Here is a 25,685-nt window from a genome sequence, read left to right as displayed (position 1 = left end):
ATAGATAATCGATGCCTTAGTCTGTCTTTGCATCTGGTTCTGTTAATGCTTCTTGATTGGGAAATGTGGGGTCAGAGAACGAGGAAGTGATTTGGAACTTGAAGGAAGGAGGAAAACGGGGAATGAGTGGACAAACTCTCTTCAGTAGAGGCTTGCGTTGCAATTAGAAAAATAGGCAGGGCGTCTATTTTTCACACATAAACAGTAGCATCTTATTGCTAATTAAGCCTATTGTCAAATCTCAGCTGGTGCTAGAACAGCATCAGACTTGCCCATCAACAGAAAGTAAACACTAACAGCTCTCTGTAGCATTCTTTGGTTCCTCAAAGCAGTAGTGAAATTGTTCATAAAATACTATTATGATCAGATAATGATGCTATTGATTTGTGTTTTATAATTATTTTATTTTTGCTTTGTATAAAATTTTAGTTCATTATCTGGTCAAAGGATTCAAATAAATGTTGTTTCTTGTATATACTGATGGACCAAGATTATTGAAACTGGGAGAGACAGCGTGGACTAGTAGATGGACTAAACAACCAGGAATCAGACTCCAGGCTTCTATTCTTGGCTCTATATCTGTGCTCTATGCCTGTGACCTTGGGCATGTCACTTAAAGTTTGATTCCAGAAGCCATGAGCACCCACAACTCTTGTTGACATCAGTGGGAGTTGTGTGTACATGGCACCAGTGTTCCCTCTAATTTTTCCCACGCATGTGCGGAATTAATTTTATGTGCCCCAAGAGGGAGGTGATGTGTACATCACCTCCCTCTTGGGGCACATAACAAAATTCTTGTGGTGGGGATGGGGCCGAGGGGTTCAGAATGTGGGAGGGGGCAGAGGGCTGGGGAGCGGGGGAGGACCCCAGCTGGGGATGCAGGCTCTGGGGTGGTGCCAGGGATGAGCGGTTTGGGTGCAGGCTGCCCCAGGGCTACCATGGGGAGAGAGGACTCCCCCAGCTCTCTCTCCCAGCAGTAGCACCAGGGCTGGGGCTGCAGGATAGATGCCCCTCCCCGGCTGCGGCAGGTCTAGGGCTTGGTTGGGTTCCCTGAGTGCCTGCATGGCGCTTAATAGTCTGCTGCATGGCTGCACAGCTTACAGGAAACTTAGCATGGTACCTCTCAAAATCAAGCATATATATCTTCTTTATGCCTCACTTTCCCCGCCTGTAAAATGGAAAGTATTTCATATTTCTTTGGGAGGTAGGTTACAAGACTTGTAAAATGTTGTAGGATTTTTGAGTATCGGATGCTTAGTTCGTGCACGGTTAGTATGAAACACACATTCATAAGAATAGGATCCAAAGAGCAACAGTCTTATCATTTTAATGCCATTCATAGCTGTAGCCCTGGCACCTTCTATAAAAATGTCACAGTACCTTACAATAATAGAATACTAGGAAGGACAGATGGTTAAGGCATTGGAGTAGGACTTGGGAGATCTGGCTTCGTTTTTTCCACAGACCGGTAGTGTGAACTCGGGCATGTCATTTACTCTTTTTGTGTGCCTTATTTCCAATTTTGCAAAATTTGGAATAATAATCCTTCCTCTCGCCCATCTTCTCTATTTAAACATGTCGCCTCTTTGGGGAGAGGACACTCTCATCTATGTATCTGTACAGCACTGTGGGACCCTGATTTCATTGAGCTTCTAGGTGCTACAGTAATCTGTCTTGTTGAGCCAAAACATTCAGAAACTATGAGCCAAATCTTTCTCTCCAAAATATTGACTTAGTAACCATGAAACCATGAGATTCAAAAATAATAATGTTAATGAATGTTGGGTGAAAACAGCACTGGGTAGTCTTCACTGCCCCTCCCCCCCCCCAATGCATTTTTAGCTGACTCAGATGAAATACAATGAAGACACACCACCTTGTCTTTTAACTCAGGTTAGCAGCTCGAGTTCAAGTTTACAGGGCAGCCTGGTCATTGAACTTGAGCTGGTAACCCAAGTAAAAAGCCGAGTTGCTGTGTCTTCATAACTATCTTCACCCCTCCAACTAACCTTAATTAAGAACACACCTTTTCTTGCAGCAAAAGCATACACATAAGAGTATGAAGCAGTCCCTACCCCAAAGATCTAAATAAAGTGGGAGGTATGAGGGTAGGCAGAGTTACAACGTACAAGTAAAGAGCAATAAAATGGCTTGCAATTGCTATGTTAGTGCCTTGGAGATGGTGCTGGTTTGGTGTTTCTGGCTTGCTTATTTATTTATTTATTATTTGTGGGGGGGATCAAGGGGATTGGAGTGAGCATGAACAGAAAGAAAGATGGTGGCAAGGATGGAGGGTGGCTGGATTGAGGCTGAGGTTGAAGTGGCTGTGTGGGAAGAGACAGCCAGTCCACAGAGGGGAGACCTGTGCAGAATATAAACTGGGCAGAGAAGCTGATGACGACATCAGTGCCAGAGATTCCCTATTGCAGCTGCTTCCATGTATTTCATTGCAGGTTGTCTCTCTGATTTGGCTCCTCCCAGCAGTTTCCCTCTTCTCAAAACCCACATGGCTGGGGGGGGGAAAGGGGAAGGCCACATTAGCCCTGATACTCCCAGAAGTGGGGTGTCCCCCCTTCATGGTTCTTGTTCTAGTGTGGGGGTACCATGGAAAGGGGTAACCCCAGCTGGGTTTCCTCCCTCTCTTCCTGAGCTGTGATATGGTAGCTTCTGTTTTATCCTCCCAAGAGCTATCTCACTGCAATGGTGTGGGACTAATACTGTTGGATCATCAATACTGTTGCGGGCAGTAACCATAAATCCAAGAGGTGAAGCTCGGGTCTGGCATGTAGTGCATAGGGACAAGAGCTTTGGAGCCAGTGTTCCAGGCCAGGCCCATAGCCAGTGAGCAAGTAAATGACTGTGGGTTCCTGATCTGCTTCCCAACACTTACCATCCATGGTTCTGTCCTTGCCATCCCTACTTGGGGAAGTCACTTGCAGAGCCGTTGCCAAGAAGCTTGTGGGTGGAACCTTTAGTTCCTGTGAATTCGACTATGCAGACTTCATCGCTCTAGCCTCTTGCTGCCTCAGCCATGAGGGATGGCAGATCCTGCTGCAAGATAGTGCTAATATAATGTTCAAAGCCCATTAATCTGGAGGTGGTTCCCTTCCCCACAAACATGCTCACAATGAAGAAACAGGGGGAAGGGCATCAGGGAAGTAATGGAGGCTCCAGCAGAGATCTGGTAGGCAGACAGAAATCGAGAAACTTGTTGCCAGTAGTTATTAATGCCTAGTTCAGGTAATCGGAAACTTGGAATTTAAGGAGTCCCCTTTTCCACGTATGCATGGTAATTGCAAAGACAGCCTGTACTGTCTAGTAAATCCAGTCTTTTGAAGGCTGAATAGGACAACAATCCAATGGGTCACAAAAGGTCCTGCTGCTTTTCTGCTCCCTGACATACAACGCACAAAGCTCTGTCATTTGAAGGCAACCTTGAAGTTCCACTCTTTTCCTATCTCCTTCCCCTCCCACCTTGCCACCGATAGGTGGAGCTGTTGCAAAGCAGATCAAGAGAGAGTCGATTATGAAGGGCTGCACTCAGAGACGGCCACTGCAATGCCATAACTCTGGCTGTGATCAGAGTTATGCACGTCAGATAAAACTGACATACCCATATTTGTTGTCTTGCAATAATACAGGTAATATACAAATTACAGGAAAAAAGGGTATTTCTAAGAAAACCAATCTCAATTCATTTGCAATTTATGCCTCCTACAATACTTTAATTTGTGCTGATTATCTGTCTTACATGCAGCTAGTACACTTTAATCCTTCTTTTTCTAAAAGAGAAAAGGAGTACTTGTCGCACCTTAGAGACTAACCAATTTATTTGAACATGAGCTTTCGTGAGCTACAGCTCACTTCATCGGATGCATCTGATGAAGTGAGCTGTAGCTCACGAAAGCTCATGCTCAAATAAATTGGTTAGTCTCTAAGGTGCCACAAGTACTCCTTTTCTTTTTGCGAACACAGACTAACACGGCTGTTACTCTGAAACCTTCTTTTTCTATACATCCTACATATAAATGTACACGTTTTACAGGTACTGTCAATGTTTTACACCCATAGTTTGACCTGCCTTCATGATTTAAACCCTACTGCTGCTATTATTACTTATTACTCCCATAATTTTATTACTAGGGGACATGTGAATGGAGACAGGGTTTTTGTGAGAAGTACTGCTATTAAATTAGATATTTTATCTATCTTGTTTGAGAGATTTCAGCATGTGAACACTGGCCCCTAAATGACCATGGTAGAAGGAAAGCTAAGTATGGGGTGGCATGGTAGATGTAGCCTAACCAGTGAAGGAGTAGACCCAGGGGGTAATTCAAGATCAGGAAGATGCAAAGGCTACCGTTTCCCCTCCATGATTCAGTAGTTGTCCATCAATAACTGTCAGGTAAGGTTTATAGGAACAGATCACTTTTTTCTGGAATTGAGTGGACAACCCAATTTTTCCTGTGTTTCATTAGCTGTGTACCTGTTAGGAGCAAAAACCAGGCACTGAGGCAGTAGCATTAACCTTCAGCAAAGAGACTCTCTGAAATATACAAGGTTGCATGTGTTTCAGCTGCAGTAGCAGAAAGAGCATGAAAATTTCCAGAGACAGCTCTCTCCTTGTTTTTCTCCTTAGTCTGTAATAGTTCCAGTTGGCTGAGGCTGCATGAAGAAGAATACCAGAATCCACCTCGAGAGGGCTGACATGTTACTCAGCTGAGGCAAAGAACTTAAAAGATGAAGTTAAGGAAGAGAAACTACTGTGTGCCAATTCTCTCCCCCCTGGTTTTGTTTCGTGGCAGATCATTAAACCTTAAAGGTAAGAGAGATTTGTTACCATGCTTTTTCTTTTGTCACCGAGACATCAGTCCTAAAAATTAATGCCTGTATTTAGAAAGGCAAATCCAGCCACTCTGCCTGATAATGAGATGTGTGAAAATGTGCTCAGGAAACCATAATCTCCCTAGGAATTAATTGATGTTACAGTCAGTATCTCTCCCTGTAACAAATTGCAGGAAAGAAACAAAACTTTCCACAACACAACAGGCACCAGAAAGCTGTTCTCTACCTCACCAAGCGCTAGCTTTCAGCACAGAACAGCCACTGCAGGTGTGACCCCAGGGAGATAAGGGATTTCACTTGAGCACGGTTTTCATTCTGTCCTCCCCCGGTTATCTAACAGAGTTTGCTTTAATAACATTCCTTTTGTTCTGGCAGATAATCATGGGCTGGCCCAGATAACATCTCAAATTTGCGCTTTCCTGATAATAGGATCTTATCAGGAGTTCGCAGCATATAGCTTTTTAACAGGATATGGCTTTAATTAAAATGACAATATGGAACACTTGAGGTTAACGTCCCCAGTCTCACTTCTCTGTAACATCAGGCTGGAAAGGGACAGGGTAATAAATGTCTTCCATGTGGTACAAGAGAGAAGAGGTAAAGAGAACTATTGTACTGATACAGTAATCATCCATGTCCTGGACTTTGTGCATATGAAACTTCTAAGGTGAGCTGTCTATGAAGGTCTATAAAAATCATAAGGTATCTTATCATTAACGCAGACTGACCTTCATACCAGAAAAAAGAAAAGGAGGACTTGTGGCACTTTAGAGACTAACAAATTTATTTGAGCATAAGCTTTTGTGAGCTACAGCTATGTTCTATAGTTATGCCTAGATATTTGGTCATTGGGCTTGAGGCAGGAATCGCTGGTGAAATTCTCTGGCCTGTCTGATGTAGGAGGTCAGACCAGATGATCACAATCATAGAGGTACAGAAACTAGGGCTGGAAGGGAGCTCGAGAGGTCATCAAATCCAGCCCCCCGTGTGGAGGCAGAACCAAGTAAATTTAGGCTCTCCCTGACAGGTGTTTGTCCAACCTGTTCTGAAAACCTCCGGTGACGGGGATTCCACCATCTCCCCTGAAACCTTATTCCAGGGCTTAATTGCCCTTATAGTGAGACCATTTCCCCTAATATCTAACCTAAGTCTCCCCTTGCTACAGATTAAGCCAGTTACTATTTGTCCAGCCCCGAGTGGACATGTAGAACAATTAAGCACAGTCCTTTCTGTAACGGTCCTTAACAGATTTGAAGACCATTATGAGGTGCCCCCTTAGTCTCCTCCCCCACCCCAGACCAGTTTTTGTAACCTTTCCTCATAGATCAGGTTTTCTAAACCTTTTTTTTTTTTTCATTTTGGTTGCTCTCCTCTGGACTCTCTTCTGTTCATCCACATTTTTCCTAAAGTGTGGCACCGGAATTGGCCACAGTACTCCAGCTAAGGCCTCACCAGTGAGGAGCAGAGCAGGTCAATAACCTCCCATGTCCTACATTCAACTCTCCCGTTAATACACCCCAGAATATTAGGGTGGGTTGTTTTTTTTGTGCAACTGCATCACATTATTGACTCATATTCAAGTTATGACCCCCTATAACACCCAGATTCTTTTCAGCTTTACTACCACCTAGCTGCTTATTTCACGTATTGTAGCTGTGCATTTGATTCCCCCCCCCCCCCCCGTGAAGTACTTTGCACTTATCTTTATTGTTGGTTTCAGACCAACTCTCTAATATGTCAAGCTCTTTTTGACTTATACTCCCGTCCTCCAAAGTGCTTGCAATCCCTCTCAGCTTGGTGTCATCCACAAATTTTGCTCTCCACTCCATTGTCCAAGTCCATGAATGAAAATACTGAGTAGTACAATGGTCCCTGCTAGACTTAAAACCTATGATTATTGTTTGATACCCGTAGATTGTACCCTTGTTGCAGGGACTGGGCCATCTTCTGTGTTTGTACAGCATAATGAGCATAATGTAGGCCCTGCTCCTGATTGGGGCCTCTGTATCCTGCTGCAAAATAAATGTAGAATAATGATATTGTAGGAGCCTTCATTTTCAAGCAAGCACCTTTTCGTTTTGTCTCATGCTGCCTCCTGTATATGAGAGGCATTCCCTATAAATATCCACAAAACCACCTCATTGTCCTCCTTCAAATCCTGCCTAAAAGCTCTCCCAAAAAAACCTGCCAATGGTAAGACCACTACCCACCATGCTGACTAATCTCTTCTCGTTGTTTCTTGTGCTCCTGTCTGTACCCACCCGTTGTTGTTTGTCGTCTCATTCTTAGATTGTTGTTGTTGTCTGGTGTATTATAGTGGCGGAGAGGAGCCCTAATCATTGACCAGAACCCTATTGTGTTAGGTTCTGTACAAACACAGAACAGAAAGGCAGTCCTGTCCCCAAAAATCTTAGTCTAAGTTGTAAACTCCTCAGTTCAGGGTCTGCTTTTTTATGTATATATACAGCACCTAGCACATCAGGGAGTGGTGGGTGCTAAGCACAATACGAATAAGTACTGCCTGCGCTCATCTCCGAGGAGGGTGAGAAGCTCTACAGCAGGCTGATTGGCGGGCTGCTAACAGAAGGCCAAACACACATCCTTTTGTCCCATACAGGATTGAGCCCCTGCCCAGAGATTTATTTTAAATCCTGTTTCTTTCTAAATTTACGCAGAATTTGTGAATTAAATACGGAGCCATGCCGGTGCAGAAGCTCTGATCCTCATGCCGCTCATACCCCACTGCTAGTGAAATTCAAGGCAGGAATGCTGCTCTCTGGCTTCTGCCTGGCAAAGTATCAGTATCCAGAGTATGCAGACCCCAGGACTCACCTTCTGTTCCCAGCTGCCAGCTCCAGAAGTCACAGCAGTTTCTGCTCCTGTTTACCTGTTCAGTTTCATATTGACAACAAATCGTGTGCACGCACTCGCTCCCTCTCTGTAAACGATCAAGAGAAGTCCCTGCTGTCCTGGTAGTTAGAGAACTTTCAGTAAGGGGCCAGTGCGGTTGGTAGCTGGTGAAAGTTTGTGAGGCAGCAAGAGCTGCTTTGTTGTTGGGGAGATTTTTCCAGGCCCAAAATCCAATATTGTGTCTGCTGATTGGGAAAGGAGTGAGAGGCCAAGAAGACCTAGTGTCTCTGCATTAATGTTTGGCCTGAGTTTCAAAAGAGCAGAGTACCTGTGCTCTGTCGGACTTCTCTGGGATTCGAGGGTGTTCAGCACCTGTGAGAATCAGACCAAATGACTTGAGCCCTGATTCACCAAGGTATTTAAGCATGTGCCTAACTTTAAGCACATTAGCGGAACTATTCATCAGCTTTTAACATTGGGCATGCGCTTAGTATCTTGCTGGATTGGAATTTTAGTCTCTTAATTCCACAATGCAATCATGGCTGGTTACAGGGTGTCCTAAATAACGTTGGATGACAACAGGATAAAAAGGGAAGAGAAATCAGCTGACAGGAAGGAAAAAAATTACTACTCGTCAGCAAGGCTGAAGTTGACGCTTCTGGCTTTTCGAGCTCTCTGATAGCGGGTGCCTAGGAACAAGAATTTCTGACGTTAACTCTGGTGCTTTTCTTGCCTTCTTTATTTTTCATATTCTCTCCACACACTTGTTTCATTTTGAAAGTATCTTTTTTTTTTTTCGTTGTGCACCCTTCCCCACCTTGAAATTGATTTAGAAACAAGCAGACCTACAATGCTGCTTTGTGTGGATTTCTGTTTGAATCTCTAGCTTTCATTCCCTGACTCCATTTTACGCCTGGTAGGGTGTTCTGCTCCGGGGTGGTTTTTTTTCTTTTTATTTGATAACTGTTCTGTAGAATTTTCCCTATCAAGATCAGGTCACTTGAAGTGCAAATTTCACCTTTTATAAAATCATTTTCATTGTTGTCTCTCTTAATAACCCGCCCCTGCCCTTCTTATTTAACTGCATATGAAATACAAACTCCAGTGTCTCCTCCTTGGAATACCTCTGCATCCTGATTCAGGGAGGTAGATATTCAAGCATTGTAGAATTTTTGTTTAATTGTAAAAACTATTTTGAAAGTGGCAGCATTGCTTCCAACTTGAGTACTGCCTGTGGGTAATACTAGTCTGTGGGATCATTTTCCTAGTTAAAAATACACTATCAGGATTAGAAATGCTACATATTTTTTATCTTAGTTCATTACAATTACCCTTTAAATAATCAGTAATTACCCTCCTCTAACCTTTAGTTCTATCTTAGGAGACCGCAATTATTCAATATTATTTTATCTTAAGTGTCCTGGAAAGTCAGAAAAGTCTGTTCTCTGCACACTGAAAGCAATTTGCTCTCAAAGGTTTTCTCATATGGCCTGAACCTCTTGTGACCTGGTCTGCCTATCTGTACTTAGTTTTAACTGGTGTATTTCCCTGGTCTACACCCCCTCCATTGCTGGTAAATCCTCTTTGCTGCAGGATCAATGAGTTGGCTGCTCCAGCAATTTGTGAGGGGGGAAGTATAATTCTAACACTGCTAGGTGAGGATTAGATAGGTACAAACTCAGAGTAGGCTGTTGATGGATTTTATGCTTGTTAGAGTGCACTCTTTTTTGTTCTGTTGTGCGCTCTTTTTTGTAAAGATAAAATTGTGTTGTGAAATGAATGGGTATTATTTATATTGCAGTCGCATCTAGAGGCCCCAAACATAATTGGGGCTCTCATTTTGCTCGGTGCTACACAATCACACAGTGTGAGACAGTTCCAGCCCCATATAGCTCACAATTGAAATAATCAAAGACAAAGAGTAAGAGGGGAAATGGGCCCTGGAAGGTGAAGTGAGTTGCCCAAGGTCACACATCAGGTCAGTGGGATTTCTGACACTTTGAAGGGTAGGGGGAGTGAGGGGTTTTGTCTTTTTCTTTCCCCCCTTTAGAGCATAACATTTTCAATGCCCTGTGATCCGTGATTGCCTCTGCGGGGGAAGAGATCCACTGCGGATATCAAAATAGGGGTTAAGTGGTGCCTACGCCCTGTGGAGAGGTGATTTTCACCAAACAGAACATAATATATATCCAAGCCTAAAAATACCTTTTCAAGCAAAGTATTTCAAGCTTCCCTTCCGAGACTTGAGTTCATGAGTCTGCAGTTCCCCTACCGGAGCAGATGTAATCATAAATCCCTAAGACATCTCTGAGACTAGAGGAAATTGTTCTGTTTTAGGTGTTGGTTGTAGGTCAAACACCAGCTTGCAAATTCAAGTGTTGGCAGGTAAAGGAAAAAAGGAACTCCATTTTCAACTGCATTGGACGTCACTTTCTTGTTTTTAAGAGATCATGATGTTTTCCTATAGGCACTGAGTAAAATTCCACTCCACCTTTAATAGAAGGCCACCACAACTAAGCACCTGACTTAATGGTCTCTTGAGTGATTGTTTAAAACAGTCCATTGTATTTTGTTTGAGAACATAATTAATTTTTCAGCACACAATAATGGACTGGCTTGTGTGTGTTTGTGTGCACAGCACTTCCCTCTTCAGGATAAAGTCAGAACTACTCAGATGTCTGCCAGAAACTGTGTACTGCAAAGAGAGAGTCCCCTTCAGTGGATCTGACTTCTATTACACTGTGAAACTCCAGAGGGGAAGATCCAATTGAAGTCAATGGAGCTATGACCATTCACACCAGCTGAGGCTCCGACCCAGGTGGCTATGGTGTATAACATAATATTCCTAGGCTTCTGCTTGTTTTTCAAAGAGTTTGGAAGTAAAATGGTTTAGTAGACGGGTCACTGGGCTGAGGCAATGGAGATCTGGGTATTGTTATGTGCCACAGGCCTTTTGTGTGACCGTGGGCAAGATATTACCCCTCTCTGAGCCTCATTTGCCCCCTTCCCTTTGCCTGGCTTGTGTATTTAGACTGTAAGTTCTTCAAGGCGGGGACTGTCTTTTACTATGTCTATGTATAGTGGTGCAATGGGGCCGAGGTGCAAAGTGGCCATGATTTTGGTTGAGGCCTCTAGGTGCTACTGTAACACATAATAAGACTGTTACTGATTTGGGGGGAATTAAAAACAAACAAAAAGCCAGCAGAGCTCTGAAGTGTGCAACCAACTTATGCGGCCAACTTATGTTACCAATTTTCAGTGAATCGTGTTTCTTGAATCTCAGAAGAGGGTTCATTCAACTGATTTCTGACTAGCAGAATAGGTTAATTCATCTGAACAGGCAGTGATGTTTAGCTTGATGGGTAAAGGGATTATCGAAATGCTGAACTGACTGATTCTTTTCTCAGCTGATACCTATAGATTGGATCTTCGATACTACAAAAGAGACACCAAATACTACATTAAGACTGCACCACTTACTATTCTGATATTTGTATTGAATTATGTTCCCCACTTGTCCACCCCTGGTGAAAGCAATAGCGAGAGTTCATTCCCGCAAGTAGCTTCCAAACAGTGCAAGCTGTTATGGGATAGACGGCAGGATTCATCTTCACTCTAGCTAAATTGCCCAAATCAAGTAAAGTGGACCCATGACAAATTAGACTGTGAAGCCATGTGATAGGTTTGTTAGCTGTAACTTCAGAGAGCTCTGGGTTATTCTTAACACTGTTGATAACATTGTATAGAGGAGAAATGGAGTACAGGGTTAACTTGCAAATGACTCACCACCACCACCACTGCTGACTGGGTAAACCCTTTGCTGTCATTCCTTATTTACAGTAAATACACTTTTTTTTTTAAATTTACCAAGTTGGGTACATTAAATCCATTTTTGTGTGATCTCCCAATTTAACTAGTATGCTGGAGGCTCTGAGGAAAAAAGACTAAGTCTGCTTTTAAAAGGGGCTAGTGTTGTGGTCATTGGCATGGTGTGGTCAGGAGGGAGGATATCCCGTGACACAGAAAAATATATGAGCAGTGTCATCTTATTGCTGCATGCCCCAGGCTGCAACAGTTCTTTTCTTCTGAACCTGAGGGCAATGTTTTTTTTTGTGTAGATATTACTGGATACCCATAGTTTCCTCTACAAGGCAAGTTCTGTATAATTTAATAGAGGTGAAACCAATAGGTTCTTTAGATACTTATTTTAATTGGGTTTCTGTAGAAGAACTTAGACTTTAACAGAGGATGGTCACCTGTCTACCGTTCTACAGGATGGTTTAAATAACCTTTAAAATGGTGATCATTTTCAATGAAATTCTGTCAGAATTTTCCATAAAAGGGAAGCTGAATTTGTATCCTATCCTGAGAACATGTACCCCAAAGACTGCATTATGGCACGATTTTCCAGTGGTGATCTATTATATGGTATCCCTGATGACCTGGGGATCTCTCGTAATCCAGGACCAGCTGACCCCCACTCTTGTGGCTTACTGCATATAGTGTAGAAGTTTTCTTATACAGGTATACATTCCTTGCAGCGTATCCACTTACTCTTCCTTACAATAGATAGGTAATGCACTAATCCCATCTGCACTGAGGGTCTTTCCTATCACCTCTGCATTGTAGGTGTTGATGCAGCCATAGGGTATTTTCTTTTTGACAGTGACTAAAAAGCTGGATTGGCCTGCATGGCGAGAGCAACAACTTTAGCTGGATGTGCAGTGCAGGTGGGGTGGTTCTGGTTGGCCTTCACTGGAAACTGGAAGCAAAAGGAAGGTGTGTGTGAATATTTCAGAACTGTGGGGAAAAAAACTGACAGAAATAAGTGACAGTACAGGTGTGGGTGTCCCTATGTGGGGTAGGCAGCTTCTTGTATATCCTGGACTGGCTCAGCTGAGTCTGCTGACTCCACCTGCCTTCCCACATGACTCTCCTCTTTATCCAGGAGCTGAATCGAGTCTTCAAACAGCTGTCCCCTCCCTGCATCAAGACATCACTCACTCAATTACAATAAGCTTCTAAAAAACAAAGGGTCATATTAGTAGTTCAACCCCTGTTCCTGCCACCGAGCCCACATTTATTTGGCTGTGAAACAGTGTGGGGATTTTGGGAGCTCCAGTTTAGGATTGTCGGCGCTTTTTCTTGAATTAGCTTCTTTGAGTCTTTTATAGGGACGCTGCCACAGAAACCTTGGGCAGTTGTGGAAATGAGTGGATGACTAATCAGTCTGCCTGACCTCCCAGACACAGATGGCATAAGGCTACGTTCATACAAATAGGCCTCTAAGCCTCAGAATATGAAATGGTTAGTCTGGAGCAACACAAAGTCTTATGAACTGTGTACTGGAGTAGATCCTGGTCAGTTTGGTGGCAGAGCATTCCCTGAGCAGCCACAGACCATAATTCCCCTCAGTGATCTCCACCTGGTAGTGACTCATTGGATTTGACTCTTACTGCAGTCCACAGGGAGATGGACAGACAGTGTGAGTAGGTTGGCCAGCCTTTCTGTAGCCCAGGAAACACAAGTCCTGTGCGCCATAGCCGAGACCAGTGCAATATACAGGGAGTAGCAAGCGGGTAGCTAGAGTGCATTTCCATGTGAATGTTGAGAACAAGGGGGCATGGTTGTCAGGAATCCAGTTTTTTGTCTTCTAACTTTATTAACAGAGGGAGGGACTTTGCTAGCTGCTTGGGACTAAGGTCAGGTGTGCTGGCTGATGCTTTCCGCTTCAGACAGCAGTTGGTGGTACCTCACGCTAAGTTGAATTTCCACCCCTTCTCATACTTGATTCTGAAATGGACTCTACTTCTGAAGGAAGCCACCTAATGACTACTGCCCTTCCTCCCTGCCCTACCCCAATATCAGTAGACAGTTGTATTTCATGATGTCCTACTAACCATGAATAATTTAGGGGCTTAGTTACCAAGAGGCTGCACTCTGCTTTTGTACAGGAGATTAAGACAAAAATAAAGCAAAGGATTCTCCCCATCCCTCCATCCTTCCCTCTTGTTGGTGAGATGCAATTATGTGGTCATTGCAAAGGCACAATTGCCTAATTTAATAATACAGGCTTTGCATATTTCCAGTCCCATCAACATTGTATGTAAATTGGGATGGAAATAATCTCCCATTTTTCATGACTCGCTGAGTAGCTTCTCAGTGCTCTGGTGAGCTGGGCAAGGGGACAGAAATTGTGTACGATCAGTCCAATGTGCTGAGCAAATGAAAGCAGGACAAATTATCCTTAATCATGCCAAGCACATTTACAATGTAAATGATTGGTGCCAGGAGCCTGTTTCAGCTCCTTCCCCTCCTCTCAGAGCTAAGTTTCTGCTCAGTCGGCAGGAGCCTGAGAACAAAGCCAGGTGGTTCAAGCAGCTGAAATTAGTGAGGCTAGGTTAGTGACCGTGCAGATGCTACTGAATCAGGGCCCAAACCTGTGAGGTGCAGTGCATCCTTTGTGGGAGCTGAGGGTGCTCAGCATCTTGTACATTGGCTACATTAAAGGATAAAGAGCACTGAAACCAGTTTATTACCCGTGCTAAGACCCCACATCACAGTGGTGCCTGGTATTTCTTCAGTGCTCGGAACCATTATTGAGCTAAGTTGTACAGCAATCCTCTGAGCTAGGGGAAGCCTACACTTATTGTTGCAGATACGGAATCTGAGACACACCTGGCTGCATTTAATCTCTGTCCCAAATTCAACTTTACATCTCACTTGGGCAGGGACTGGTAGGAGGTCAATTCAGCTCCCAGCACAGGTCAGAACAGCCTTGAGGACTGCCTTACCTGTCTGTCCAGCTTCCAGTGGCCCCTATGGGCTTTGCTGGCAGCTGGTAATAGCCAGGGTTAGGAATTCCCTGACCAGGATCCCTCCCTTCCTCTGTTGCCTTGCCCCCAATGTGTGTTTTGCATCTGGGAACCAGCAAGAAGTGCTGTGGAGCCAGCTATGCCTACTGTGCACCTCTTGGGGACACTTGCTATCTTAGGGGAATTTTCTGGGGGCATTTAGGGTTGCTGTATGGCTCCTTCACTCTAGCAGTGTAAGACTCCAGTCCAGAGAGGTTGTGATTTGTCCAAAGCTCCACTGGAGGTGGGTGGCAGAGTCCAGGTTAAAACCCAGATCTACTTATTAACTTCAGTTCTTGAGACACCCATCACACACACACCCCTTCCTCCGCAGTTAATTGGAGCTTCTCTTCAAGGTACTGTATGCACATATTTTGGGTATTTGTACTCAAGAAGGAAGGGGGGAAAATGTTTTTTTCTTCTTTCTGTACATATCACTCAGTGTCTTGTGATCTGTGATCCCATTCATCAGCATCTCACAACTCACAAATGCATTCAGTCAGAGTCAAGGAATACCTCTTGGCCTCCACTGGTTAATTGTCAGAGGACATCTTTAACTGAACTCTCCTTCCAGTGCTGCATAATTTGGGATGTCAGCAAAGATGCCACAACTTCCCACTGGACAAGAGGGATCTGAACTCATTCAGCAATAGCCTTTTGAGAACAACAGTACCCCTGGCTGGGACTGAAATGGGTAGGTATGTCACTCACTTTCCTCTGTGCAGGCAGAACAGAAACAGACTCACCTGGTGTTTCTTGTCCTTTGCCCTCTAACTAAACTTCTCCTTGCAGACAGCAGCACCCTGCCAGCTCTGAGCCACGCTGCACAGGAATGTATACGGTGTTCTAAAGAAGCTCTCAAGTGAAACCCCTTTTTCTTTTTTTAACCACAAATTACAAATAGCAGAGCTGCTGAATTGCTTGTCTAGGTTCCTGCTGCTTTTGGTTTCCTTTGTGTTCTCTGAAAGCACATTCTCTCTCTTTCTGTGTATGTATATAATGTAAATATAATACGCACGCATGCACATACTCACCGCTGTTGTATTCTCTGCTTCTGTCAATAGCTTTCTCCCGCCAAGTAAGCTCTGATGGCAAGAACCAAGAGAATAAGCTCCATCAGTAATAGACACTTACGGGGTGACTTTAAAGGGGGATGGGAACAAAGTACCACTGATGGACATTTTGCATCTGTCTACTGAGCTTTTCGTGCAGTGATTTCAGCACATTGGATGGTTTGCCCTTTTACCCTTAATTCAGCAGCAGCAACACAAACAAAAGGCCTGGATCTGTGACAAATGAATGTGGTGGGAGCAGTGTTTATTTGTGCAGTGAAATCAAACAAGGGCATGAAAATAATAATAATAAAAATATACCTAGGGAACCTCATCTGCCCCATTGGAGGAGAAATACAGTATTTTCCTGGAAATGCTCTAGGTGAATTTTCAAGTGGATCTGATTTGCCCAAGTTTATTGTTCAAGGAATGAATTAGATGTGAAAGATTACGCTCTTCTGTAAATGCCCAAATGTTATGATTTAACATACATTAGCAGATTTCAAATTTTGATCATCCAATTGGCACTCTAAACCACAGATTCCCTTTCTGGTGCAAATCCAACCACTTTAGCATTCTTCTTTTTATCAAATTAACTTCGCCTTATGGTGTTTGTCAGTTGTAGAAAATGTAAACACACAGGAAAAATGCAAACAGTTGTATCATATTTCATCTTGGGTTAATCATCTTAAAAATTATATCGATTTTATCTCCTCAAAAGTGATGGCTTATGACTGCCCATATGGCTACTTTGCTTTCCAGTGAGGGATGTGGAATCTTTTTGAGATGTTAGTAAAATATTGTCTTTTTTTTTTTTTAAATCATTGACCGTGTTAGATCTGTACCTTTTTGGATAAAAGGTTTTGCATAATTTTTTATGCATATGAAAGCAAAATAGCATAAAATCAAAGAGCAGCATTCCGTCTTTGTAAGATATTAAAAATTGAGAATAGACTTTTCCCAAGCTAAAACGTGTTATGTACATTGTAAAGAGTAGGACTGCAGTACAGATCAGAGGTAAACATTCTACCCTGGTATCTTGATGAAAGATACAGTAGAAATTGGTTTTAGAAACCTGACATTCTTTTCATACTCAGAGTACTTCAAACCACTTTACCAAGCAATTAGTTATGTGTTGTAGTGCAGGGCATGCAAATGGGCGTATGTCATAAGATGGTCACCAGCAGCTTTTGCTGAGCTTTAATATATATATTATTATATAGAAAATAGATATAAGCCACAATCTGGTCAGCAGAATTAGGTGGGTATTTAAAATATTTATATGCAGTATATCATTCAACCACTAGATGGTTTCAGAGTAGCAGCCGTGTTAGTCTGTATTCTCAAAAAGAAAAGGAGGACTTGTGGCACCTTAGAGACTAACCAATTTATTTGAGCATGAGCTTTCGTGAGCTACAGCTCACTTCATCGGATGCATTCATTGGATGGTGTGGTTCCTGGTAAACAAGAAATAGAAAGCTGGGACTCAAACTGTGTAGGAAACTTGTTTCTGTAGTGGTGAGGTTTTTGTTTTGTTTGAGTTTTTTTAAAATTCATGCCTCCTGTTTAAAACTGTGATTCTGTGTCTTGAGAGGGTACAAGGGTTCATTTATGCAGATCTGATTGCGTGTTCATGATCATAATTATTTGACTTCTTAAGGGTATGAACAGATGTTTTGAAAATTCTCTGTTTTGGTGTTAGGTCCTTTTATATGATGATATATCATCATATATTATTATTAGCATCTTAATGTGTTACTATCATTGATTTTTGCAGCGTCTGAAGTGCCTTCGTGATGGGAGGCTCTTGTAATTTATGATATCAGGTCATGCATTGAGCAGAATTTCCCATTCATTTGATGGCCCAATATGGTCATTTGTTGAATATTATATTAAGGTAGCATTCAAAGTATTAGGGCCCCATGAAGGCCCATTGTGCTGTGGGGTTGTACAGACATGCATGAGGATATGTCCTAAAACATTTACAATCTAAGGCCTCGATCCTGCAAAGAGTTACAATATGTAAAATTAAGAAGGTGCCTGGGTGTTAGGATTGGGGCATTAGAAGAGAAGAGAAGTGGAGTGTGAAAGGTAGGAGGAGAGAGATACAATCAAAGAGTTATATTATAGCAATTTTGAAGAAAAATTATAAATGGATCCAGTTCTAACCCTGATTTTTGCTGGTGAGTCCATGTAGCTGGACCCTTGTGCCCACAAAGGGCCCCACTGATTTCAGTGGGGTGCCCCATGGGCACAGGGAGTCACCTGCCTGGAATCAGTTACAAGACTGGGCTTAGCCATCATTAATTTGCGGAGTCTTTCTATAGATGATGTGGTAGAGGAGAATATTGAGGGCTGCTCAGTGCAGGGAGGCAGGTATTTCATGCTTAAGGGACAACATAGATGCAGAGACCTTTCCATGAGTGTTTTTGAAATGAGTAGACACAGATGGCATATGGCTGTTCCTTTTGAAAGTCAAACAGCTGCAGTGTTTGTTTATTGCCGACGTAGCATCAGAGAATGAGGACACAGAAAATATCCAGGGGTTTTAAAAAAAAATTAAGTGTATCCTTGTACTGTCAGACAGTCCATAGCTCTTTCAGTAACACATCCACCCCAGACCAAAGAAGAGTTAAACAATAATTAAAAATTTCATTAGAAAAAACTATAAAATCATATAGCTGCAGCTACAAACGGGTATAAACTTTAGGGCAAAGGAAAAGGATCTGCTGAGTTCTTGCTGAATGTCCATGTATGTGGAACTGGTTTCAGAGGAACAGCCGTGTTAGTCTGTATTCGCAAAAAGAAAAGGAGTACTTGTGGCACCTTAGAGACTAACCAATTTATTTGAGCATGAGCTTTTGTACCTAGTGGGGTGCCAAACACAAGTGTTAGGTCTTCTGCTAATTCCAATGGTATTGCCTCGTAAAATGGAGACTAAGAAGCAGGACTGAGATGAAAACCCATTTCACAGTCGGCAATATGGCTAGCCGAAAGCAATCCCCAGTAGAAATTTGGGGCTAATGACCCAGTCACACATACTAGGGTAATGGCTCCTTCAGCTTCAGATACTTCTAAGCAAGAGAAGAGTCAGGCTCCGGACACTGAAAAGTGCTCAGCATTTGCAAGTGCTGCTGTCTTTAAGGATCAGCTCTTACACAGAGAGGTGAAGTCCAGCAGTGGTTGGAGCCTTGGCAGTGAGCAGTTGGAACCCCTAATTCTGTCTCGCCACTTCTGTGTAGCTCGAGCTAGTATCACCTGTTAAGGCTATTCTGCAATCTTGAGGGGGGTCTCAGCTAGGATCTTAGAACAGGCACTGGCTGCATTAACTTACTCCTTGTGCACGTTGCTAGACCTGGTGTGGATGAAGGGACGTGAAGTCCATCCTGTCCCAATGCTATGCACATCTGGATCCCTCCATAGTACCTGAGGGAAGGGGTGAGTGCTACTGCAGAGGGGAATTTGATCTACCTCCTCCCCTCCGGTGTGGGGAGGGGTTGTGTCTAGTCACGTGAGGCCAGAAATCCTTTCCTCCATATTCCAGCTATGTTAATGGACAGCAGGCCATCTCCCTGTTTGGGTGCTGCAAACTGACTTAGCACTTGCCCTGGCGAGAATTGGTACCTCTTCTTCATCTGTCATTGTACAGCGGTTAACACAACAGGGTCTGATCGTGACTGGGGCTTTTGGATGCCACTGTAATGATTAACTTTGTCACAGCTACAACCGATCCAGATGGAGTTTTCTTCCTCCATCTGAAACAGTCTGGTCCTGTTCCTCTACAGGTCATTTTTTATAATTGTAAGGTCTTTGGGGTGGGGACTGTCCTTTTAGTTCTGTTTATTCTATACAGTTCCTAGCACAATGGGGTCCTGGTGTATGACTGGGACTCCTAGGGTATGTCTATACCATGAGTGGGCCTGGTCTCCATTCCAAGCCTGACCATCTATACTACAATTACACAGTCCCCTAGCCCAAGCCCTGCAAGCCTGAGTCAGCCAACATGGGCCAGTCGTGGGCGTTTAATTGCAGTGTAGACATACTCCTGGGTACTACTGTGCAGTGTAGACATACCCCTGGGTACTACTGCAGTAGAAATAACAATATTGTTTTAGCTACAGTATTCAGTGCAATCTGATTGCTCTGCATTTAGCTCATCTGCCTGTGATGTCAGAAGATTAGTATTTTTCAGCTCACATTTTATTTAGGAACATTTATGGACGTGGGTGGGGGGGACATGAAATATCCAAAACCTGCTAAAGACAGCTAGCTTTTTAATTGTATTCTATGTTCCAGTAATTGAGCCCCTCCAAAGTGCTTTTGCATTATTTAATTACATATTTGTAGTCCCACTCAAGCTAAAAGTAAAACAGCGGATGACCTGATGTATACTCCAGCAGCATTCCCCATTACTAAGATATGAATAATTGCATTAGTGTCAAATGGTAAGTACCTAGTACTCACTGTCCTACAGACTGGTGGCCTGGATATACACTTATTGTCTTTTGCATTATTAGATACATTATGCATAGCTGTGCTACATCTTATCAGAGCCCAGTGACATCCTGGTGGCATCCCATGTATGTTTTAGTTGCAGGAACCACAAAGTGAATTAAAAAAAAAAAAAAAAGCAGTACCCTATCTGCCACTGAAAATGTGTTTTGGGATGCCCCTGTTATCTGACATGGATGTGTGTACTGATTTATTACAAATCACTATCGGGTCCTTTAGGTTTGTATTTCAAATCAGAAACAAAAATGAATCACACAATGGCAAACTTTATCTGTTTCACTTGAAGAGTAATAGTGTCTGAAAGCTCCTTTGCAAACTCAGCTGGAAGATTCCATTGAGTGTCAAGTGTAGTTTATTGCCCTGTAAGGAAGATACAGAGCCCTGTGTTCAAACTTGGGCACCTCTCTTCAGCAGCCTAATATCTCTTGTTGTAGGCAAACTCACTCAGAATCTCTGTAGCACTTTACAAGTTCAAAGATGGTGATGCTGAAAAACATTTTGTTGCCTCCTTCTTCGTTTCTCTGTGTCAGCAGCTGCATCTGAACTTCAAGCTGCCAGATTCTTGGAGGAGAGTCCCAGATGGGGAAAATGCAGGGTCAGAAAACAGATATTACTTTTTGTGAGCCTTAACCCGTAGAGCGCTAGGGAAGAGTAGAGTTCTCCTTTGTAACCTTTGCTCCATTCTCTCTCTTGACTAGGCTGTCTCCTTTCTTCTCTCCATCCCCACTGGCAGAAGCCCTGACTGCTTCTCCACTCCTGTTTAGATCCTAACATCAAAAAGCAGCCTGTAGTCATGATGTGAGTATCTCCCTTATTAAACACTGTGCATTGCCTTATGGCAAAAGGCTATCCCAACTGCATTGTTAAGACATGGACAGCCATATATTAAGGTCTTGCATATATCATGCCAGGGGCCCTCCTGTGTCTATATATGGATGTACAATATCAACATGCACAGATGTCTAAATTATGCAAAGTTCTGACTGAAGTAGGATTTCCCTTCAAAATTGCAGCATTCCTCCCAGATATATTTCTTGTTGAATATTCCATTTAATTGTAGTTCCATGAGTACTGATTGAAGTTACCAGATGTTGCCCTTTTTTCAAACTTGTGCTTCTTGCCTGCCCCTGTCATAACTGCATTACAAGCAGGAAACTTGGAACTTTTATCCAAAGCATCAATCATTCACTCAGTGGCATGGGCAGGAATAGATCATTAGTTTGGCTTGGAGTAAATCTGCTTGAGTGGGTAGACCAGAAGAAGGAGTGCTTTAGTGTTGAGAGTGGAAGGCACTACAAGCAGTATCTTAGGCACTCTTTTTCTGCACTGACACAGAAAGTGTTGCAGCAAAGTAGTTTCCACATAATGACAACTGGGCTGCTGGTGGTGATGTGCCCACATCTGTTATAGCAACTGCTTTGGGTGGGCTTTTCTCAGACTAGCTCCGAAATATACAGTATAGCAGGCAAAGTTTTGGTTCCTGCATAGCTTCCCAGCTTATTGCTCCATGTTTTTGGGAACCCACTTGGTATGGAGGTGACCCCTAAGGCTACTGGAGAAAATGTACATTTGTTTTTGATCTCTGTCTTTACAACATCTGCTCTTAATTGGGCGCCAGTGAAGTTTCACAAACACATAACGAGCAGGGAATTGGAGATCTAGTAAGTCTTTTTACCCCCATGAGATAGATATTTGCCATATTTTACAGTTCGGGAAACTGAGACACAGATTAAACAAGGTCCCACAGTGAGTCAGTTTCAGAGATGGGAATAGAGTCCAGTAGTCCTGACTCTCTTATAATTTGTTCACTACACCATAATGGGCTATTTTGTACCAAATATGGAAGGCAGAGTCCCAACAGGAGATACATTTCTACACAGTTAGGCAGCACTGGAAAGAACAGTTTAGAAATGCAAAATGTTCAGCCCCAGTAAATAGTCCTTGTATAGCAGGGGTAATATAAATATGATCCACCCACTCTTATCAATGGTAGCTGAGGAATCAGGTGATGTGTGCTCCTTTAGTACTGACCTTTCCTTTCCCTCTTTCTATTCCCATTAAAACAAGCCTGTTTGTTCCATTGCCAGAATTTCTGGGTCATCCCTGACTAAATTCTTACTCTCCCAAATTGATTCAGCTTTCTTGTGTCTCCATTTCATAGAATCCTTGAAAGGTAGGGCTGGAAGGGACTTCAAGAAGTCATCAAGTCCAGCCCCCTGTACTGGTCTTGGTCTCCTTTTTCTCACACCCTCAGACAAACGCTTGTTTGTATATTATTAGGGAAGACTGATCATGGCTCCTAGTTTAGGATGAGTTGAGTTTGCTCTTAAAGTCGGGATAAAACTGCTTTGACAAGTATGAAGAACATAATGTACCCTCCCCAAAATTACAGCACTTACTCCTTGAGTACAGAATGAGTTTCCTGAGAATTTACAAGTAAATCTATTACTTTGGGTTAAAATAAGTTTAAAATGGCTCCTTTAAGAAATTTAGCATCAAGTAAGTGTTAGACCATTTTTGTCCTGAATGGTCTCAGTAACAAATAACTTGGACTATTCAAACTTTCTATTTAGTTCATACTCACTGAAATCTTATGATTTGAAAATGTTGGTTTGTTTAGAATCTGGAGTCATGCTTTGCTGCTGTTCTTCATACCTGAAAGTTTCTCTATCAGTGGCTGATGCATAAGGTTCTTCGACAAAGCATATACTAATATTTCAATTTTGCAGGTTGACTTTATCAGCCAAATCTATTATATCTCAGTTGATTTCATGTTTCAGCTGCTTCAGTGCATCTGTTTATTTTTTCTCTTCATCAAAAATATGATTGGAAAAAAATGAAGAATTAGAGGGGAAAAAAAAGGTGGGTGAGAACAGTTATAGGCTGGCAAGGAAAAGTATTTAAAAATACATTTAGCAAGATGCAATGTAAATCGAGTATGGCACAGAATCTACCTGCTTTATGGAAGGGATGGAGGTGCCAGGAATGCTCTTTGTATTCTTATTGACTGGTTTTGTTGTAGTGTTTTTTAACACATCATGGTGGTGGTGCTAGTCAGGACTCCAAGTGCAAATCTCAGCTTATCATTAACTATGAAGTTGGGACTCCCCCCCCCCCCCCCCCCCGCTATGTTTTAAAACTAAACTAAAGCCCAGATCTTGATGCACTTCTACCAGTTTTGCACTCTGGACTTTGGTGGAGCTGTTCCTGATTTACATCAGTGTAAAGTCAGCAGAGTCTAGCAATAAGATGACTTGTGGTATTGCTCTGTCTTGCTCGCATACCCAACCATGATTCGATGGTAGACAGGTTCTCTAGGGCTCACAAACAAACAAACAAACAAACCGAAAGGAAATTAGAAGGCTCCCAGACCCCCTACTGAAGACTGAAAGCTGCCCCCGGCATTGTAACAGCCTCCCCAGGGCTGTATGTCTGGGGAAAGGTTTATCTTGAGGAGTGATCACCGGGAAAGAAGAATAAGGGGTCGGGGTGGGGGAAAAGGAGGTTTGCAGGAGGATAGCTGGGAAGGCAATCAAGGAATCCGAACAAGCCTGCAGCGAGGATCGAAGGGGAAGCGATGTAACGTTTCTGGGGAGCAAGATGAAGCTGCAGCGTCTCCCAGCAGGCCGGGCAGCAGTTCGGGAGGAGGGGGACGGGGAAAGCGATACAAGTAGGGACGGGGACGGGAGGGAAGATGTGGAAGAGGGGAAGAAAGGAGCAGGGGAGGGGAATCACCCGCATTCTGCTGCGGCAGCAGCTGTCCCTGCGCCCGCCTGTCTGCCAGGGCGCACCTGCTCCATCCCTTCGCTCGTGCCTGGGTCCGGGTACCACGTCCTCCCCCTCCTGCCTCCAGGCCCCGCCCAGCCCTGGCCTAACTGGCTGCCGGTGGAGGGGCGGGGGGCTCATTAGGGATGCTGGCTCGCAGCTGCTCCGGTTAGTCTGTAGCCGGGCGCCTGGCGAGCGGCGAGATGCGGAGTGCGAGCGGCGAGACGCAGGCGCCGGGAAGCGCAGGGCTGGGGGCACCCGGCACCCACTGAGCCCCCTCCCCAGTCCCCGGAGCCTCAGAGCCCCTCCCAGGGACACCGCTCAGTCATAAAAGGGAGGCAAGTCCCAGGCTGGCACTTGAGCCCTGAGAGCCTGGCGGGAAGTTACCCCCCCTTGGCGGGGGAAGGAAAGCAGGAGTGAAGAAGGGGGAAAGGAGGCGTGGAGGGAGCATGGGGACACGGGCTGCAGGAGGAGGGTGTCCCGCACGCCTGAGGAGGCGGCTGCTCTTGCTGTTGGGGCTCTGCAGCTGGGCTGCTGCCCTCAGAGGTAAGTGGGGGACGAGACAGCAAGACATGGTGCGCGGGAGCCCGGCCCCCCGGCCGTCCCAGGGAGGTGGCTGCGGAGTTGAGTGGGAAGAGCACTGAGCCGGGAGCTGTCTCCTCCTTAGGTGCTGATTGCATCCCCGGCTAGCTGGGGATGCAAAGTTTGCTTAGGCAGCCCTGGGTTTCGTTATGTCTCACGGGTTTGCTTCTTGTGCGTGTGTACGTTTGATGCACGCAAGGGAAATTATTCAACCAGCTTCCAAAAATAAAGAGGGTAGGGTGAGGTTACCCCCTACCTCTCCCCACTCAGTGGTACCTTTTGTATCTGTCTGCATCCTGGAGTCCTTTGCATGCGCTGAACAGGGATCACTCTTTTTGTTTGTATGGTGCACCTCTAATGGATGGCCTGTTTTTTTTTTTTTTTGGGGGGGGGAGATCGGAAAAAAGCATGTCCTGCTGCAGGACATCGTGTCCAGGAGTTCATTTGGAGTGGGGTGTGGGGGAGACAGAATTGCAGTGGAAATTGTGACTGGTAGTTCAAATCCTTACTGAGAACAGAGGTGATTTACCACAAGACTGCTTGTTTGATAGGCAGAGAGAACTCCAGCCTGTTAAAGTGGGTGAGAAAGATGTAGCATGAGTATCCTTTGGGCTCCAGTGTGTGAAAATGTACCCGTTGGACAAAATCCCTAAGCCTCCTGCCTTCCTTTACCACCTCCTGTAGCAATGAGAACTTAATTACTTGTCAAATAACACTCTGGTCTGGGATATGTTTATTTTTGGTACACACTGGTTCCCACATTTTTATTTAATGTCCTCCTGCTAAAATTCTTCAATTAGAAAATCTGCCAAGCAACTCGCCAAAGAATGTCAACTGCTCAGCACCTGGAATCCTTGACACCTTGGCTATTATATCTGGACTTCTCATAAGTGTGTGTGTTTGTGCGGGGGGTGTTTTCATGTTTGTCATCCTTCTCAAGGAAAATATTTGCTGTTGGAAGCTAGTGTTGTGTTGTTTTGTTTTGTTTTTTGGTGGGGCTTTTGTTGTTGTTGACTGTTTGGAACTTGAGATTGATACATCAGTTGTTGTTCGGCTTCTTTTCCAGATTAATCAAAATCTGATGCTGTCTGAATAGATCCTGAAGGAATCTCTTGAGACTGTCTATTATGCAGGAGTAATAATGTCTGTGTAGGTCTCCATCCTTGCCATGTGTATTATGTTCATCATTCCATTTTCTTTCCCATGTACTTTGTTGTTTTAGTCT

General features: G+C 43.8%; 1 protein-coding gene across 4 annotated transcripts in view; it reads left to right on the top strand.

Annotated features, from left to right (window-relative positions):
- Nucleotides 1-4,725: 4,725 nt before the first annotated feature.
- Nucleotides 4,726-25,685, top strand: part of UNC5D (unc-5 netrin receptor D) — a 324,448-nt gene continuing 303,488 nt past the window's right edge. For 3 of the 4 annotated variants that reach the window (XM_048829132.2, XM_048829131.2, XM_048829137.2), the window contains exon 1: nucleotides 24,036-24,424. In XM_048829132.2, coding sequence (XP_048685089.1) covers nucleotides 24,328-24,424 — 97 coding nt within the window. In that variant the 5' untranslated portion in view covers nucleotides 24,036-24,327. Of the gene's footprint in view, nucleotides 4,823-24,035; nucleotides 24,425-25,685 lie in introns of those variants that run through there. The other variant, XM_075123365.1, reaches the window with a different exon arrangement.

The sequence above is a fragment of the Caretta caretta genome, chromosome 26 (assembly GCF_965140235.1).
Source record: "Caretta caretta isolate rCarCar2 chromosome 26, rCarCar1.hap1, whole genome shotgun sequence".
Lineage (NCBI taxonomy): Eukaryota > Metazoa > Chordata > Testudines > Cheloniidae > Caretta > Caretta caretta.
This window is presented reverse-complemented; position numbering and strand designations above follow the sequence as displayed.